The sequence below is a fragment of the Gobius niger genome (assembly GCF_951799975.1).
Source record: "Gobius niger genome assembly, chromosome: 11".
Taxonomy (NCBI): Eukaryota; Metazoa; Chordata; class Actinopteri; order Gobiiformes; family Gobiidae; genus Gobius; species Gobius niger.
The window spans coordinates 28,921,202-28,940,984 of NC_136862.1; the positions used below are offsets into that span (position 1 = coordinate 28,921,202).

At 43.8% G+C, this 19,783-nt stretch overlaps 2 protein-coding genes and 1 long non-coding RNA gene across 3 annotated transcripts in view; 1 reads left to right on the forward strand and 2 right to left on the reverse strand.

Moving 5' to 3' along the window:
* Positions 1-19,783, reverse strand: part of LOC306970399 (protein sprouty homolog 3) — a 489,858-nt gene that overhangs the window by 291,155 nt on the left and 178,920 nt on the right. The window lies entirely within an intron of this gene.
* Positions 13,692-18,162, forward strand: pou4f4 (POU class 4 homeobox 4). The gene is made up of 2 exons (XM_079566366.1): positions 13,692-14,069; positions 17,014-18,162. The coding sequence occupies exons 1-2, from the start codon at positions 13,950-13,952 to the stop codon at positions 17,947-17,949; spliced, it is 1,056 nt and encodes a 351-aa protein (XP_079422492.1). The 5' UTR covers positions 13,692-13,949; the 3' UTR covers positions 17,950-18,162.
* Positions 17,401-19,783, reverse strand: part of LOC306970430 — a 441,258-nt gene continuing 438,875 nt past the window's right edge. Inside the window, exon 3 of the long non-coding RNA XR_013793393.1 lies at positions 17,401-17,410. This is a non-coding gene — a long non-coding RNA (uncharacterized lncRNA). The remainder of the gene's footprint in view (positions 17,411-19,783) is intronic.

Consider the following 19,783-nt stretch of genomic DNA (forward strand, 5'->3'; position numbering starts at 1 on the left):
AACTTTCGGTTTCCGCCATGTTCCTCAAGCCCGGATGATTTTTCCCCAAGAGGTGGAACGATGCCGTAACGGGAGCGCGTCTCATGAACAAGCAGGAACGTTTCAGGGGCATTTTGGGTTTGTTTGAAATCGCTAATGATGCCTGAGGTCAGAATGTCGAATGGAGATGGTGCAGCGAAGAATCCTACGCCAACTGTTAAAATGCTGTAATGTTTCGACTGGGTTTGATGGATAATTTGTCTGTGATTACTGGACCTGTTTACATGAAAAGGAAACTGGCACAATGGTCACTGTTTTCTCTGTCAGCACTTGTGTACGAAGTTCAAATTCAAGTTTCAAGTTTCAAGTTTAATGGTTTTGTATAGCCCAATATCACAACAGAAGTCGCCTCACAGGGCTGCACCAAACATTAAGGCAATAAAACAGAGCAATAAATATGACAATTAAAAGTTCAGGTGAATCCAGGCAAATATAATGTCCAATAGGAGGCAGCGACGAGCGGCGTGTGCGTCCCCCGTCCTTAGACTCTCCAGCACGGCAAGGAAAAACTCAAGAAGCCGGCAGGAGAAAAGAGAAACCTTGGGGAGAACCACAGAAGGAGAGATCCACTCCCATGGACGGACAGGCTATAGAGACCCAGGGCCGAAGGATCCCTCAGCAGACGGGCCAAGATCACAGACCGTCCAGTCCTCAGATTCCAGAATGCAGGGTTCCTCCGTTCACCCAGGTTCCTCCGTTCGAAATTCTCATAAAGGTTTCCAAAAAGCATGTGCGTGACGTTGGTCAGTTGAAAGGACTTTCAGGTGGTGTGGACGAACCCTTACACTTCCTGGATTTGATCTGAAAGTCCCAAACTCTCGCTTTCATATACTACACTGAACTAGACCTTGATCCAGACCGAAAGACCCTTTTTTTCCCTGGACCAAAGAGGGAGCATCTTTGACTTTAAACTGAATGGAAAGGAAAGTCTGAAACGTACATTCTTGTATCAGTTTAGCCCTTCAAAGCCGACCCAACTGAGCCGGTTTGCAGAATTAGTTTACTTCAAAAGAAAAGCCCTACATTTGCTCCGTGTCGCTGTAGTATTAATCTCTCCGCTCCCACCTCTCCACAGACCCCCCCCTCTCTCTCCCCAAAGACACTCATTTCCATCGGTTTTACAGGAATAGAGTCAGTGGAACAAAGGCGACACGAGTAAACAAAACCAAAAGCGTGTCGGAACAAGGCTCTGTGCGAATGGAAGCGCAGATGCAGATCGCGCCCGACACCCACGTCTCAGGGGTTCACATGGAAAACAGCTCGAAGGACGGGAGCGCGGGGCGGTTATTGCTTCCACATCGCGAGAAGTGCACGGGTTTGATTCCCATTAGGAGGAGTGGTACGGTGGTACGGCAGTTAGCGATCGTGCCTCACAGGTTTTGATTCCCACATGGACGAGGCCCTTCAGTGTGGAGTTTGCATGTTCTCCCCGTGTCTGCGTAGGTTTCCTCCAGGTACTCCGGTTTCCCCAACCACGGAAAAGAGTGTCACTTACATACTAGTCATATGACCCACATCGGTATCGAGTGTAATTATTCCCAAAGTATCAGTCGGGCGGCAGAGTTTTGAACATATTGCAGTTTTTGTAAATCAGAGGAGGGGAGACCGTACAGGAGGCTGTTGCGGTAGTCGAGTCTGGATGTGATAAATGCGTGGATCAGAGTTTCAGCAGCAGATGTGGAGAGGGCGGGCGGAGGCGAGCAATGCTACGCTGGTGGAAAAAGGCCGTTTTGGTGATCTGGCGGATGTGGGGCTCGAATGTGAGTGTGGGGTCGAAAATGAAACCAAGATTTCGGATCTGGGGAGAGGTGGTGACTGTGTGGCCATCGACGGAGAGAGGGAAGTCTTGGGAAGAGGGGAGGAGTGATTTGGGACCAATGACGATGATTTCAGATTCAGACTTTAATACTCTTTCACAACTCTTTATTACAATAGAGTAATATTTTGGCTATGCCCACCTCTGATGTCCTGTATAAATCTTTAGTGAATAAGGAACAGGCAGATTTGTAATGTGTTTCAATATCAGATCACTATTGCCGGGTGTTTTTCACTCGAGCAAATGTGTCCTGGGTCTCTGTGTAGCTCCAGCATTGTCTTTGACATCTTTGATGGCCTGGGTGTTTTCCTAATCCAAAACACACTATTTCCTACAGGCACATAGTGGTAGAAGGTAGGGTAGGGTTAGTGTATTTAATCAGGCAGTCTTGCCCCTTTCAAGGTTGACATTCAGGGCGGCCACATTTATTTTGCGACTTCAACAACAGCTTTGCTCCAGTCGCAGAGTTTGGTGTCTCTGTTCTCCCAGTAAGTGAGTAGCACATAGTTATTTTAGTCAGCTGGTCATTTATACACATTCTATTATATTTTGTTTCTCTCTCCTGTGGCTGTTTGTGCCAAAGACACTGAGCTCACATATCCCAGGAATGGATGAACCAAAAACCAAGTTTCCATCTTCATTATTTTATTTATTAGAAGTTCCAGAAGTTCCAGTTCCAGTTATTTTGGAGCATTTTTATCTGGTCCCCTCGTGATGCTTTTCTTTCATTTGATTAGACATGACACAGTTTAATATAAAAGAACACGACTCAAATGTGTCTTGTATTGTCATAGATTATGATGACAAGTACTTTTTATCGGGTGGATTATCTCGGGTACAAATCACCCGGCGTTAGTGATGGTGTCATGAATTTGAGCGATCGTGTTCTAGGGTGAAGACAAGTTACAAGGCATTTATAAACACTAATAAGTCATGAACTGATATCAGATCGAGGCTTCACAAACACGTCTGTTCATAAACAAATGAAATCAATAGAACTTCATATACCATTAACTCCTTACTTACTAACAGTTAATCCTACTGAGTTCATTGTCACTTCATCATTCGTTCATGAATAACCTGTGTTTGTAAATGATTTATAAGCGTGTATTGTTATAAAGTGTTAGTGTTTAAGCTACAAACCCTCTGTCCCGGTCATCGCGGCCCCTGACGGAGGTCCAGTCCGGCGCTGGGTCTGTGGAGCGCAGATGTTCGGAGATGTTTTATTGATACCGGTTCAGATGCAGTTAATGGATGTTGGATTCCTCCGGGGACCTGTCCTGAAGAGCCCTCCATCAGTCACTACTGTACTTCATCTATATTTGATCTACTGTGCTCGGACGGCCACCGCGGCCTCACGCTGTAATTATGGGATGATATATAGAGATCGTGAAGGAAAGTCCTACTCGCCTGGGGATTAGTATTAAGTAAGGACCTCAGGTTCACAGCAAAGATTACTGAGTTTCTTTGGGCATATGACGCTATATCCCAAATATGGTATTTTTCCTTCTGGGAGCCACCTGGTACAGACGAGCACACGTTACAGAACCTTAGGGCTGTTTGATCCACTCAACAAAATATCCACTGAAGTCGCTCTAAACTTCCCTGTCCTGCTCACCGGGATGTTTTAATATCTACTTCCCAGCCTGATTTATTCAAGTGCCTTCAGAAAAAAGCGGCCTGGAGGTAAAAAAAAAAAAATCCCAGCATGGTCTAAGGGCTCTACGGGTATGGATCAGTTTAAACTAGCGTTGTTCTCAAATGCAGTGTTAATTTTTGACAACATATTTTACTTTAGTTTTAGTTTTAGTCTTTTGACTAAAATGTAATTTAATTTTAGTTGAGATTTAGTTAAAAAAAACTTTTTAATTTTAGTCTAGTTTTAGTCGACTAAAATTTCATGTCAATTTAGTCGACTTTGCATTTATAATATTCATTATAATCATATTTAATGTTGTTCCTCTGCTTCATGGAGCTGCTCCACATGAACAAAGCACAAATTAATTTGGCAGTGAATTTAAAGGATGAGGCTCTTTCAGACGGTCAATAGAAGTTTGGATGATTTTAGTCTGTCCTTTTCATTTGTATTTAGTCTTATTTTAGTCAACTAAAATATCTGGACATTGTACTCATAGTTTTAGTCTCATGAGAAAGTTTTAATTTAGATTTAGTCCAATTTTAGTCGTCAAAAATATCACTTTGACTAAAATTAAGACTAAATATTTTAGTCGACGAAATTAACACAGCTCAAATGTGGCCTTTTCCACCTTGGGAAAAAAAAAAATCCGCAGCCTGGAGTGGAATTGACCAACAGGAGGCGCTGTGGGGATCACATTCATGCCGGTTAATGCAATATGAGAAATACATGATTCTTTTAGCCAGTTTTTTTTTAGAATAAAATACAGATGCGGAGAGGTTTGAAACACCTGCAAAACACTCTGTCCCGTCCTGGTCCGCTCCCGTCGAACTGCGACTTCTTTTGTCTAAATGACGCTATGTCGCTGAATCTCTTGAGTTAAAAAAGTGGGTGTTCTGACAAAATGAGGCCAATTCGACAGTGGCATCAGCATAAATCCATTCCTGAGGTGAGTTTGGGCGTTGCATACCACAGTACTGATCCGGGTCGGCCCATTAGTCCGAAAATGTCCCATTGAGTAGGGGTTGAGAAATAAAACTAGGTTCAGGCAAGAGTCCACTGACCTTAAGGTTTGGGCCACTGGTTGTGTATGGCTCTCTAATCCACAACACATCCGGGTTAGAGATGTCGGACAAATGGCGCCTCTGCTCAACGGTACATTTTCAGAATGATGAGACGTCGGACCAAAGGCGCCGCACTCACCCGTGTCTCTCTCATGCCTTCAACTCTACCTGTACTGCCCCCTTGTGGGAACTGTTATTTGTGTTTTGAGTTTTGTATATTTTGTCCTCTTGATGCTTCCGTAGTTCAGTAATGTTCCAAGCATTGAAAGCAGTCTCTCTAAACTCCAGTGTTCCAGCCTGTACTTTTCAATTTGGCTCTACACAAATATCTGTCTGCAAGTATTAAGATTATATTGATGCTTCCATTAGACACCAAATTTAGTCGTTTTAGTAAGTTTCCAATTCGGGATTTCCAAGAATAATTTAGGCGCAAATTTCGTTAGCATCCCTATGGGTTTTCCCATGTATGTTAGCATCGTGCTAATCGCGCACAAATGAGATCGTTTTTTTGTTTTGTTTAGATTATCTCTGAGCCACTTATTTTATATTTTCCACCAAATGAGATTGTAATATGGACCCTTTGTGTTTCTGTATGTTAGTTTTACAGTGCTTCAGTAAAACACCACCAAAAACAGCAAGACGCTTCCTGGTATTTTATTGGAGACTGTTCGTTATCTGTGGAGCTAGTTGATACACTAGTAAAGGCAGAATACTACCTTTCCCCACAATGCTCCTCCGGAGGGCCCACGTGTCCAGGAAATGCTTCCCTCACCTCTGTATCTGGCTAAGCTAGCTTAATCTCCGCTGCCCGCCTCCTCACGCACACTCGCTCCCGTGAACACATCACCCCCGTCCTTCAGAACCTTCACTGGCTCCCCGTCCCTCAACGCATCCAGTTCAAGGTCCTCCTCATCACTTTCAAAGCCCTCCATAATTTGGCCCCTCTATACCTCACCGACCTCCTCCACCATCACACTCCATCTCGCTCCCTCCGCTCCTCCAACGCCGACCTCCTGTCCCTCCCCTGTAAGACCAAGCGCCGAACCTGGGGAGACAGAGCCTTCTCCATCGCCGCCCCCACACTCTGGAACTCACTGCCCCCACTGCTCCGTGCCTGTTCCGACCTCCTCACCTTCAAGAGAGAACTCAAAACTCACCTCTTTAAAAAGGCTTTTAATATTGAATAACTGCCCTCTATTTTAATGTGCTAATTTTATGTGTGATTTTATTCTTGTTTTTCTGTAAAGCGTCTTTGAGTGTCTTGAAAAGCGCTATACAAATAAAATATATTATTATGATTATTATTATTAATCCTGAAAACACTGGCTTCAATACATTCGCGCGGGCCGAGCAGGCTATTCTTTTCTGAAACAGCTGCACAGCAAAGTCGGGTAAGTGGGAGGGGCTTATTCTAACTTGCTTAGCGGACGAGGAAGCAGAACCACTGTTTTCCATCAATATTGCATTTTCTAAGTGTAAGACGGTGATAAAGATGTGTTTGTGGCAATTCGTAACGACTCGTCCACTGATGAGGAATGTTCTCTCCATGTTCTGCTGAGTTTTGGGGGTTTTCCAGTATGACGGGAGGAACTCGCCCATCATTAGCATTAACACCTGACCGAAAAACCCCCAACGACAGATTTCCTCGGCCCTAATTCAGGCCGAGTCAAAGCGTGAGCTGAAGTGGGACGGCTCAAAGCTTTCAGCCCGGGACTCTTTCTGCCACATTAAACAAATGGACACGGAGTGCGCCTCCCCTCGACATCCGAAACACCGGTCCGCCCCCCCCCACCTTCTCCAGCGCCCTGCCCCGCTCCCGCCGCTTAATTATTGATACCCAGTAAAATGTGACGTTGTAAAGTTGGCGAGCGTTCAGGCGGGAGGCGGCGCGACCACACGGACTAATGTAGCCGCCCGTAGGAGCCGCTAAATATTTGATGGCGTGCCAGTGCAAATTAAAGACACGCGGCTGGAACGGGGGCTCGCCTCGCTCCGAGAGACGGGCACTTCGGGCACACCTGCGCATCACGCCTCCACACCGGCGACCGGGACGCAAGCCACGCCCACTCGGCTGCCACCGGGCACGACGGGGGATCGTTTTAGGTTCTCGGGCGACGCTGCGTTCAAGCCAGAAGTGCTGATTTCCTTGTAGGGTTAGGGTGACTTTAAACGTTTTTCATAAACACTGCACGTTGTTTGAAGCTTTTCAAAGAAGAACTGGAATTTTCAAAACTCAAAGTCTTTTGCTTAAATGGTCTAAAACATACAGCGTTGGCTTTTCTTCATTTTCAACACTATTGCTGGGTTGCAGGTGACGTCACGGCGTTCTAAAGGCCTATAATATTATATAGAGGAAGAATTATTTTGTTTTTGAGGAAATGTTTGGTCTTGTACAGAGAGATCATGGATCCAGTGACTGATATTAAGGATCATTTTTCTAATTCATGCATTTTCATTTAAGCTATGACTTGTGAAATAAAAGTGTAATGCTGTTAATGGGAACAACTGGCCCCTGCTCCCGCTGGGTTCAGTGACATCATCACATTCTAGAACCTGTAAACAACCAATTTACATTGTGTGATTCTCATTGTAGACGTTAAACTATGAATGGACGTATGCACTACAAAATGTAAAAATCAAACATTGGCTTATATGACTTGAATTGAGGAAACGTATCTTGTTCTGAGCGGTTTTCACTCATTTAGATTTTTTCCCCCTGATCTGACCAAGTTCACTTTGTTTGATGATATTTCAGACAAGTTCGAAGGTCATCTCCAGTGTTAATTTTGACAACATGTTTAAATTTAGTTTTAGTTTTAGTCTTTTGACTAAAATGTAATTTAATTTTAGTCGAGATTTAGTCAAAAAAATCTTTTCAATTTTAGTCTAGTTTTTGTCGACTAAAATTGCATGTCAATTTAGTCGACTAAACTTAAGACTACTTTAGTCGGCTTTGCTTTTCTAATATTCATTATAATCATATTTAATGTTGTTCCTCTGCTTCATGGAGCTGCTCCACATGAACAAAGCTCAGAGCTGATCCTTTGGGAGTGACTTTACATGATCTGAGGCTCTTTCAGACGGTCAATAGAAGTTTGGATGATTTTAGTCTCTCCTTTACATTTTTATTTAGTCTTATTTTAGTCGACTAAAATATCTGGACATTTAGTCATAGTTTTAGTCTCATGAAAAACTTTTAATTTAGTTTTAGTCCAATTCTAGTCGTCAAAAATATCACTTTGACTAAAATTAAGAAGAAATTAACACTGGTCATGTCGCTTGAAATAACAAAGTAAAAAAACTACCAATGGGATAAGACAAATTCTCTTTCCTCATTGCAAAGAAAATTACCTCAGATTCAGATTTATTCAGATATTCAAACATTTAACAGATAAAGACATAAATAAACATAAAGTCTGAAATGGAATAGGCAGAAGCTAAAACTCATTGCTATCCCAGTGTATTTACAAAACATAAACAATAAAAGCTGCCAATGTCTTCTGCTGCAGTTTTACATGTCTTGTTTTCAGATCACAAAGAAGAAAAGAATAATCTATAATCTTAATTTTACATCCTTAGCATCCATTCTCAATGTATTTTTTTTAAGAATTGATTTCTTCAAAAGAATTTTAAATTGAATTAAGGTTTTACAGTCTTTTAGCTCTTGGTCCAACTTACTCCATGCATTAATCCCAACAAAAGAAACCTGAAATAAAGACAAAATGAATTGCGTAAAAAAAAAATTAACGCATTCAAATCTTTGTAATTAATTGATCAAAATGAACGTCCCGGCCCTGATTGAAACGAGTCAGAACCAGCCAGAACACGAGAAGTAATCAAGAAGTAGAAGTAGTCAAACAGATTATATAAATTGAGGCATTAAAACTAATCTAATCAGTTACTTTTTGCAGTGTAGGAAACAAAAAAGAGTGAAATAATAATGTTTCTTTTTAGAGTGCGCAAATTCACTCCTTTTCCTGCAGTGCACATTTTATGTAGCACTCCTATATACACCAATGTACACAGACACTGGAGGCAAGGGAGGTGAAGTGTCTTGCCCGAGGACACGACAACAGTGTCCAACTGCAGGAGCCGAGTGTCGAACCCCCGAGAGCCGACCCGCTCGCAATGAGAAAGTGTCAAAAGAGCAAAGCAGAAATCAAAGCAAAAGGCAGCTATTTAGATAAACGAAAAACCAAGACATACAAGAAGTGTTTCCAAACTTTTGAGGGAAACTGTACCTCAACTGTATAAACCCAGTGCCATAAATATATAAGTAAATAATAATAAAAAGTCATCATAAATGTCTAATATTTGGTTGGGCCACTTTCAATGAGCTTCTGCGATGTCCAGAGATCACGGGTTGCATTAAAGGAACAGGCCACCGTTTTTACATACTGAGATATGTTCTTACCTTAGCTTTGACGAGTTCTTTAGGACCTGTCTGATCTTCACCCGTGCCTTCAGTCACGTAAACACAGCGCAGACGGCGTTAGCATTTAGCCTCTCCCTCTCTCCTCTATAGCTCCAAAACAGGTCAAGATAGAAGCTACCAAGCTCTTCCACGTTTTCCCTATTTAAATATGGTTACGTGAAGTGTTCCACTACAAAGTATAATTACACAAAATTAAACAATGTGGATTTTCTAAGCGGATAAAAGGGGGAACTATATTGTAAGGCGTAATAATAGCAGGAGTAGTTCCAAATCCACGCTGTAATCTTCACTTTACTGTGCAGTAATCTTCACTTTACTATTTATATTTAAATAGGGAAAACGTGGAAGAGCTTGGTAGCTTCTATCTTGACCAGTTTTGGAGCTATAGAGGAGAGAGGGAGAGGCTAAATGCTAACGCCGTCTGCGCTGTGTTTACGTGACTGAAGGCACGGGGGAAGATCAGACAGGTCCTAAAGAACTCGTCCAAGCTAAGGTAAGAACATATCTCAGTATGTAAAAACCGTGGCCTATTCCTTTAACTTTTCACCAAGATCTTGTATTGACGATGGGAGAGTGTGACCGCTGTGCAAAGCCTTCTCCAGCACATTTCAAAGATTCTCAAAGGGGTTAAGCAGCGGCCGATCCATCTCATGCTCCCTGAACCACTCTGTCACGATGTGTGCCAGATAAATCCACGGCATGTTGGAATACGCCCGTGCCATCAGGGTAAAAAGACGGCTTTGGTGGAATAACCTGGTCATTTTACAGTTGTACTAAAACGTAAATGAGTTTTAGCTTCACCAGGAGAATTTTGCAAGGGGAAAGTTAGGTTTGAAAACAATATGAGCCGACGACATGTTGACACTTATTGATGGTGACGCCCAAGACCTCGGATGTCTCCCGGTGAGGACCGTCCCGTCAGCGCACGGGGAGTTAATGTATATTTGATGAAGAGGTGCTTGGGACGCGGCGGGACAATGGACCAACTCGGGTTTCGGCCTTTGTGAAGGGCAGCAGGTCTCCTGGAAACGCCGAAAAACTCAGGCGCAACACAGACGGGAAGGGCCGAGTTACTCCAGCACCTTCAAAAAGTTCTGAAAGCAAAAAGGGTCCGGACGCCAAATGGCTCCAGTGCGAGTGGTCGGACGTCATTCATGGCTTTACTTATTTTTGTGTTGTTTGTTATTGATCCTTAGACACAGTAAGTGACAGATGAAGAGGTAGAATTCCCCAAACTGTTGCTGTGCGGCCATACTGTACCAATGGGCCATAAACGAGTCTCGCATAGACGATCTCCCTCTTCCTATATGTCGTTTCTCTTGTGTAACAACTGCAGCTTTGTTAGTGTGAACTCTCAGTCCTGCAGCAGTTTTCCAATGTAGACAAAGATTCTGAAGTGGTTAAAGTTTAAACCTCATACATCTGGCCTGCTGCCAGATCATTAGTGCTGCTGACGAAGCTTCTCGGATGGACACATCCAATGTTTAGACAACGACTGCTTGAAGAACCTTTGTCCATCCATCCATCCATCCATCCATCCATCCATCCATTTTCCTCCGCTTTATCCGGGGCCGGGTCGCGGGGGCAGCAGTCTCAGCAGAGATGCCCAAACTTCCCAATCCACACACACCTCCTCCAGCTGGTCTGGGGGGACCCCGAGGCGACACCAGGCCAGCTCGGAGACATAGTCCCACCAGCGTGTCCTGGGTCTGCCACGAGGCCTTGTCCCACCTTTGTACCTTTGAACCTTTGTAAGTATTATTATTATTCTTTATTTTACCAGGTAAGTCAGTTACCAAGGCTCATTTACAATGTCGACCTGGCCATGGTGCATTAGAAAGCAGTAAGTAAGTAAGTGCTTTATTTGTCAGTGTGTTCAGGTGTTAGTCCTGAGCCACTGCGACTGAGCCGCCCTGCCACTGCGGGTCGACCTGACCAGCATGTTTTTGGAGGTCGAGGAAACCAGAGCACCCGGAGGAAACCGCGCTGCCTTCAGTCTCCTCTGATCCGGTGCAGCGCCTCCTGGGTTTGTCCCTGTTTCAGAGCATGGTGTCCTGCACTGGTCAGCTCCTCCGCCTCCTCCCTCCTCCTCCTCCTCCTGCGCAGCTCCCTCCGCTCCACCACAGTCTTCCACCATCTTCTGGAAAGAGCCTTGCAGTTCATCTGTTTTAATCTCCAGTGAACGTCCATTAGCCAGAACATCAAGTGCAGAAGGCATGTGTGGCTCAGCTGCGAGTATTGCCCGGATACCTCCTCGTTTGTCCTTTAGTTGTTTCCTGCAGCGCCTCTTGTGATAATCCACACTGTGCAAGTGACAATAAAACTAAAGCTTTGAATGTGAAAACTTGAGCTATTATGCGTGCAATTTTGTAAAATCATCCCTTGTGCCGAAGGATCCACACACTGAAAAAAGTTTATAATCGAACCACCTTAAAACAATTACTTCAACTGGTTACACACAATAAAATTAAGTAGATTCGACAAATGTTGCAGTAGATTGTAAAAATAGCAATATTGATGAGCTAAATATTAAGTTGGTTTTCTGTTCCTTTTTAAGTTGAAGAAAAGCAGCCAAGATTGGATTGGATTAAACCAAATAATTATCTAAAGTACATTTGACTTAAAATCATCAGCCTGTTAAACATGAAAAGATAAGCTCAATATACTTAATTTAACCTAAATTTACATATACAGTTGGGGAAAAAAGTATTTGGTCAGTTTCACATTCTATTGGATTTTGGCCAAATACTTTTTTTCCCCACGGTATGGAGGGTCAGTCGTTTGTGCATACTTAATTTTATTTTGTGCTACCAACTGAAGTTTATTAGTTGGTTCAACAAATAGCTTTTTGTCAGTGGGAAGGGATGGAGTTGGCCCCGGGTCTGACGTTGCCTGATGTTTTAAACCCTCTGAGTTTTCTTGAGGCGATTTGTATTTGATTGCGACGTGGCGGCGCTCTGACACAAGCTCCAGCCTGACGGAGCCCGCAGTTTGTCTTGTATGATTTATTGATCAGTATTGACCAGCGGCGCCTGATAATTACTGGCCTTGTTGTCTGTAAGAGCCACTGCCTTTCGACGCTGTTCCCCCTAAATATTTGATCGTCCGCCGGCGCGCTCTTTAGCCCTGTTTATTCTTTCATCCAGTCTCCGAGAGTGACACCGCTCCGAGATTCCCGGCCATCAAACTTTAATGATCATCGATTCATAAATGTATTAATTACCACAAACTCGACGGGATTCCCCTCCTCGGCTGATGAGCGAAAAACAACTGTGGAGCGGCGGAGGATGGGCATGACGGGGCGCGGGAGGAAACAAAGAAGGAAACGCGTTTTCGAGACCAACGTCGTGCGATGACAGTGAGGAGGGGGAACTGCTGACGCGAAGAAACGCAGCACGAGGTTTCTTTCATTTCATCTTTTCCGACAGGTAATTTATGCTTTAAAAATATCTCCCAGATATTTAAGTCCTCACAATCTTAGCCTGGATAAAATGTATAGGTTTGTTTAGTTGATAAAGTGAAAGAAAAAGCATATCTATATATTGTAATTCCATTTATTCGATTTATTGGAAGGAAATGTATTTTTTCAAATTTCATCGTTTTTGGGTTCAAGCTCAATCAAGCAATACATGAATTAATTATTTAAGGAATTAATTGTTGAAAAATCTCCCAGAAACCCCCTCACGATATCGATTCAGGTGGAAAATGCATTTTGGAGAAAGCGTTCTTTGAAATGACAAATTTCCGCAGAATTGTCTTAGGGCAGTGACTCCCAAAATGGCGACCACTCAAAACTACAAGTACAATGAAAAGAATTGAGAGGTTTGAAAGTTTGTTTACATTTATTATAAATCTATAATGAGCCTATACTTCGTTTGTTATTGTACGTTAAAGTAAAACAGTACAAGTCCATTTGAACGGAGTGAAATATCCTTGTTGTGCGGCCCCGTGGGGATATTCAGATGAACTGGGACACTGTGATGTTGCACGGCTGGATTAGGCGATTTATTAGAGTGAAAGTTAAAAGAAAAAAAATGACCCAAAAACCATTCATTGCAAACATGTTTTTTTTCTGCAGTGTCTTCCCTCAAGTATTTACTTTTACAGTGTGTTCATTTCGGGTCAGAAAAATGTGGCTTTGAAATTAATGCATTTTTTCACTTGAAATTCAAAACAAAAGGATTTACGTTTTGAGAGGAGAATCTCCACTGTCTTAAAGGCCTTGTCTCTTTTCTTATTCTTTTTTAAATCGATCGTTGTTGTTGTTGTTGTTGTTGTTGTTGTTGTTTACATTACGGTGCCATTGTTGCTCCATGAAAGTTGTAAAACCTGCTTCTAAACTCATCCCAAGGAGAATATCAGAAATAATTCAGTAAAGTGATAACCAGTTTTGGACTCGATGTGCTCTCTTCTGAACATGTTTAATAAAATACCATGTTCCGGGCCTTTAATGCTCCATGTGCCGCGTGTGAACGTTAGTGTGACGGGCTGTAATAGTAGACGGTGCGGTGTGAGGCCCGCTCCTCTGCCGCGTCCATCTTCCCTCTACTCCCCTGCCGTGGGCGTGTCCCTACCTCCGATCCCCGCCCACGGATTGGCTGCTCTCTCCCGGGCTCCTGTCCAACCCGCGCGCCCCGTCCGTTCCGCTGCGCGCCTTAAAGCCGTTCCTCTGTTGCGCGTGTCCATCACTGGCTGCGGACCAGAGCGCTGTGGACCTGCGCGTCTCCATCACGGGCCCCGTGGATCTGCTCTCCTCGCTCCGTGGACTTTACTCTTCTTCTTCTTCTTCTTCTGCTGCTGCAGCTGCTGCTGTGTCCGCGCGGCGCTGGTGACTTGGTGATTTTTTTTTGGAGGGGGTTTTGTTTCGCGCTTTCGCGTGGCTGAGTTAAAAAGAAAAAAACATCCAACACGGATCCGCTTGAGGACGACGGCCCGCGCCCCTCTCTCACCTCCGCCATCATGATGTCCATGAACAGCAAACAGCCCTTCAGCGTGCACCCCATTCTGCACGAGCCCAAATACACGCCTCTGCACTCGAGCTCCGAGGCCATCCGCCGCGCGTGCCTGCCCACGCCCTCGGTAAGTCACTTTAAAACCCGCTGCAAGAGTTGGATGCGCTGCGTAAAAAGTTCACCAATTTTACGCATGCATTAAATAGATTTTAACAGTAAGAAAATGAGCTTTAAGAATTATTTTTGACAATCCCTTTATTCAAAACCAAACGTTTGTTGAAAATGGGGAAACACTATTTGTATTTACTTTTGTGCATTTAGACACACAGCTAAAATGCAGCTATAAAATGCGTAAAATTATAATAAAAATGGAACAATACAACGGTTTATTATCGGCTAAAAGGGGCATTTTTTGTGCGTAAAACAAGAACCTGAGACGATGAGTGGATAAAAAATATATAGGCTTAATGTGGTCCTTCAATAGTTTTTAAAGCGCTTCATGTCTTTAGTGCTGTTGTTATGGAAGGATTTTACGTTTTCTTGTGTTTACGTTGTTGTTGTTCGTTTTCTTGTTTTTCCTTCTTTTTCATGTGATACTTTTGAGTGAAAACGTCCGCACCGAACACTTGTTTGACCTATAATCTCTCTATAGTCGCTCGGTGAAATCCAGGCTCTGGCGTGTAAACGATTTAAAGCAACATTCCGAACATTTCGACACTTTTACGCACTCGCTGTGAACACTGAGAGTTGAGAATCTGCGCCTTGGAGAAAGTGTAGTTTTAATTATAATACTTTATCCATTGGCGCCTTTGCAACCACATTTTTCCCTTCATTTTGTCAGCTCGTGCTCGACTGTCAGCGCACTTGCACATGTACAAATTACACTCCTTTTTTACGTCCTTAAAATATGAGTCAAACAACAGCCCCGACAATGTTTGAACAATTCTGCAATATCAGAAATATTTCTTTTAGATTGGACGCGCGCGTTTATGTAAGCGCTTTCCTCCGCGCGCTGCTGTTCCAAAGCTGCTCCGAACGCGCTCAGCCTTACGTAAGACGCGCACGGGGCACTTCGTTCTTCAGGAGTGGCACATTTTTCAATACTGCATGAACCACGGGGAATCTGGGCGAAGTGGATGAGCGGGGGAAATAGAGAATATCAGCCTTTTGTAGCTCCAGAGAAAGACCTTTGCACTGATCTCAACATATGCGCGTTTATTTATGTGTTGTTTTTGCGAAGATAAATGTTATAGCAGCACACAAGGCCCGACACGACTGGGAACTTTTCAATCGTAAAAAAAGAAAAACAAAGCACAAACCAAGGATTAAAGGATGACATGTTAAAAAAAAAAGAGTTATAGAATACAACGCCCACACGTGTGTATCTGTGTGAGCTCGTTGCGCGCGGTGGCCACACATCGCTGCGTAAAGACTCGAGCTGCGCCGCGTTGATTCAGATCCAAAACGGTTTGATTGTGGCAGAAATTATTCACGAGCGCGTCGTAAATATGAATTTTTAAATGGGTTTGGAGTCGGAAACAGACTTCAGGGTTTACGCCACACAGAGACGACGACAACAGAGGAGGCCCTCGAACCTTTGCCAGGCTCTTTCTTCATCTATGTTTTCAACAAACCGCTGGAGACATTCACCAAACAACATCTGGAGGATAAACTTGTAATTTTTGTTTGTCCTAATTTCCTGTCACAGAGAGATGTTAAACCACACGTTAATGTATTTATTTATTTATTTGTTGTTGTCTTTTTTTTTTTTTTTTTTTTTTTTGCAGTAGTGGAACTACGCAACATTAACAATTAAACCGATTCATAAATAATTTAACATTATTTCGATTATTTGGGAGTTCACTTCAGTGGCACGTGCGTAAAAGCCAGCATCATTACGCACCGGGAGAGACATTTACAAAACAAACAGGTATTATTTCATGTCAAAACCAAGAGTCAGAAATAAATGTCTGTGAAGAGTCACGTCATCATTACTGACCTTTTTACATGTAAGAAAAACACATGTGCGTAATTATAAATAATTCAATGTAATCCCATTCCATCCTGGTCAAAAGAAGAAAAGAGACCGTTCTGATGGCTGTGTGTCTTTTGTCCACTCGGGCCTCCGTTATAGAAAAGGCCCAGTTTCTCCTCAGAGACGGTTTCAGGCCTTGTCGTGCATCTAGTTTAGTTTAGTTTAGTTTAGTTTAGTTTAGTTTAGTTTAGTTTAGTTTAGTTTAGTTTAGTTTAGTTTAGTTTAGTTTAGTGCTTGTCTAAGCGCAGACAGTAATAATGACAGTAACAATGACAGTAATAATGACAGTAATAATAAGAGTAATGACAATAATAACAATAATAATGAGAGTAATGACAGTAATAATGCGAGTAATGACAGAGTAATGACAGTAATAATGCGAGTAATGACAGTAATGACAGTAATGACAGTAATAATAAGAGTAATGAAAGTAATAATAAGAGTAATGACAGTAATGAAAGTAATAATAAGAGTAATGACAGTAATGAAAGTAATAATAAGAGTAATGACAGTAATAATAAGAGTAATGACAGTAATGACAGTAATGACAGTAATAATGAAAGTAATAATAAGAGTAATGACAGTAATGACAGTAATAATGACAGTAATAATAAGAGTAATGACAGTAATGACAGAGTAATGACAGTAATAATAAGAGTAATGACAATAATAACAGTAATAATGAGAGTAATGACAGTAATAATGCGAGTAATGACAGAGTAATGACAGTAATAATGCGAGTAATGACAGTAATGACAGTAATGACAGTAATAATAAGAGTAATGAAAGTAATAATAAGAGTAATGACAGTAATGACAGTAATAATGACAGTAATAATGACAATAATGACAGTAATAATGACAATAATGACAGTAATAATAACAGTAATAACGAGGGTAATAATGACAGTAATAATGACAGTAATAATGACAATAATGACAGTAATAATAACAGTAATAACGAGGGTAATAATGACAGTAATAATGACAGTAGTAATGCCAGTACTCATGAACCCTCCCTCTCGTGTCTCGTGCAGCTCCAGGGGAACATCTTCGCGGGCTTTGATGAGTCTCTGCTGCAGCGCGCGGAGGCCCTCGCGGCCGTGGACATCGTGGCGCAGAAGAGTCACCCGTTCAAACCGGACGCCACGTACCACACCATGACCACCATGACGAGCATGACGTGCACGCCCACGTCGTCATCCGCGCACCTGCACCACCCGTCCGTGCTGACGTCACACCACCACGGGGCGCACCACCAGCCCTCGCAGGGCCTCGAGGGGGATCTGCTGGAGCACCTGACCCCCGGGCTGACCCTGGGAGCCATGGCCGGCCCTGACGTCTGCTCCGCGGCCACGCACGGCGCGCACGCACACATGTCCGCCATCAACCACATGCCTCATCATCATCATCATCACCACCACCACGCGCAGTCTGTCAACATGCACGCGCACAGCCTGGCCTCGCACAGCGCGCTCAGCTCCGGGCTGGACGCGGAGCCGGACCCGCGCGAGCTCGAGTCGTTCGCGGAGCGGTTCAAGCAGCGGCGCATCAAACTGGGAGTGACGCAGGCGGACGTGGGCTCTGCCCTCGCCAACCTCAAGATTCCGGGAGTGGGCTGCCTCAGCCAGAGCACCATCTGCCGCTTCGAGTCGCTCACTCTGTCGCACAACAACATGGTGGCGCTGAAGCCCATCCTCGAGGCCTGGCTGGAGGAGGCCGAGCGCGCGCAGCGGGAGAAGATGGCCAAACCGGAGATCTTCAGCGGCGCGGACAAGAAGAGGAAGCGCACGAGCATCGCGGCCCCGGAGAAGCGCTCCCTGGAGGCGTACTTCGCCGTGCAGCCTCGGCCCTCCTCGGAGAAGATCGCGGCCATCGCGGAGAAACTGGACCTGAAGAAGAACGTGGTGCGCGTGTGGTTCTGCAACCAGCGGCAGAAACAGAAGAGGATGAAGTTCTCCGCCACGCACTGAGCCCGCGCGCACGGACTGTTGGCACGCGCCCCGCCGTCAGAGGCACGAGCCCGGACCATGTATCACGCGGACCTGGTCACGCGCACACGCCCTCGTGAAGGCCGCGCGCGCAGGCCTCACCGCAGCGGGACCTGGGCCTCTCTTTATCATTTACACCATTGTTTCTTTCTGGAATCCAAGACTTGACTTGTCAGTGTTCCTCCGTGAGTCCTGCTGTCCCCCCCCACCCCCCCTCTCGGTCCCTCACGGCCCCGCAGGCTCTCCAGTGTTCCAAACCTCCACTCTTTCCCGTCCAGTTTGGAGACTTCCTTTGAACCATGGTCTGAACCAGGTCCGGTCCGGTCCGGTCCGGTCCGGGGGACTCCAGCGCGGCCTCTGACGGCACAAACCGAGCACAGACTCCGAAGAGCAGTAATTGTACAAAACAAAAAAACCGAGACCTCTTTAAGCGAAGAGTTTTTATATGAAGCTGTAAATACGTGTGAATAGCACCTCGTTTATGGGCGGCTCGATCAACTGTATAACGTTCCTCTGTTTTTTTTATTTATTTTTTGTCCCGAAACCGGTCTCTTTAGGGAACTTCTGCAAATCCCGGCAGCTTTTACGAACAATCCTCCTTTTTTTTTTTTTTTTTTTTTTTTTTTTACTTGACGCTTGTTTCGCTTTGAGTGAAATCGTGAATCCATTTGAACTCTGGGCCTTCTGCCTGGAGAGATATGCACAAATACGAAGCTCCTCTCTCTCTTTTTTATTTATTTGTGTTAGATTTGCAGAAGTCCCTGTAACAGAGACTCGGCCTGGTCTGAGAAGGCGAGACACTGCAGGAGAACAGGAACAATACCTGCAGATTACTGACATGAATATGCGGGAAATAATGAGGCCTTTTGCGCAACAATGGCCACAACTGGGTTAAATTCATGGTTATATGTGCACAAAGAGAGGATTCTGGATATCAACTATACTGAAAACTGAAAAATCAGCAATAATACAAAACAGAGGTTCAAATAAACCAATAAACCAGGCCAGGAGTTTGAAATGGGAAAAAAAAAAAAAAACCTTCAAGATCTCGAAGACTTTGGCGTCAGTAGGTGGCGCTGTTTTAACCTCTTAACCCTCCACCTGAGCCGAGCACATTTTCCCCAGTCTGGCGTTACCCAAATCTAAAAGCAAAAAACGAAAACGAGGTTGAAAGTACAACGAAAGAAGCGACAAAAAAAAAACGTGCCGGAAAAGCAGAATGTTTTTGTTTTATTTAATTTATTTATTTATTTATTTAAAGGGACAGTGCATATTAGTGAACGTATAAATGTGATGACTACTTTCCATCTGTAGTCCCTGGCAGATCAAGAAAATACAAAGACCAGAGTACAAAAGATCATCACAGTTAAACTTGAGACAATGGTCACATGTCTGACCTTTAAGTTTAGTTTTAAATACTATGAATGCGGTACAGTCTCTGATGTCTGCTGGGATGCTGCTCCAAACCTCGGTCCCTTTCCCTGACAGCACCTGTTGACTAAACACTGTGTGGCGGCTCTGGTCACTCTACCACTCGTATGTGAACTTAAAGCCGCACCGCGTAGAATTTCACCCGATAAATAACACTTAAATACAAGCATTTATTTTATGGCAGACATTTTCATCATTGCAAAAACACCTCATTTATGCACAATCAAACGTCCGTCTCCTACGATGTGACTGTAAAACGTCACCGGGAGCGGGTGCGTCTCCAGCTCGTTTCCATGGAGATACGATGAAAGTCAGCAGAATTTGAGATTTAAACAGGTTAGGTCCTCATCCCAGTGTTAATTTTGACAACATGTTTTATTTTAGT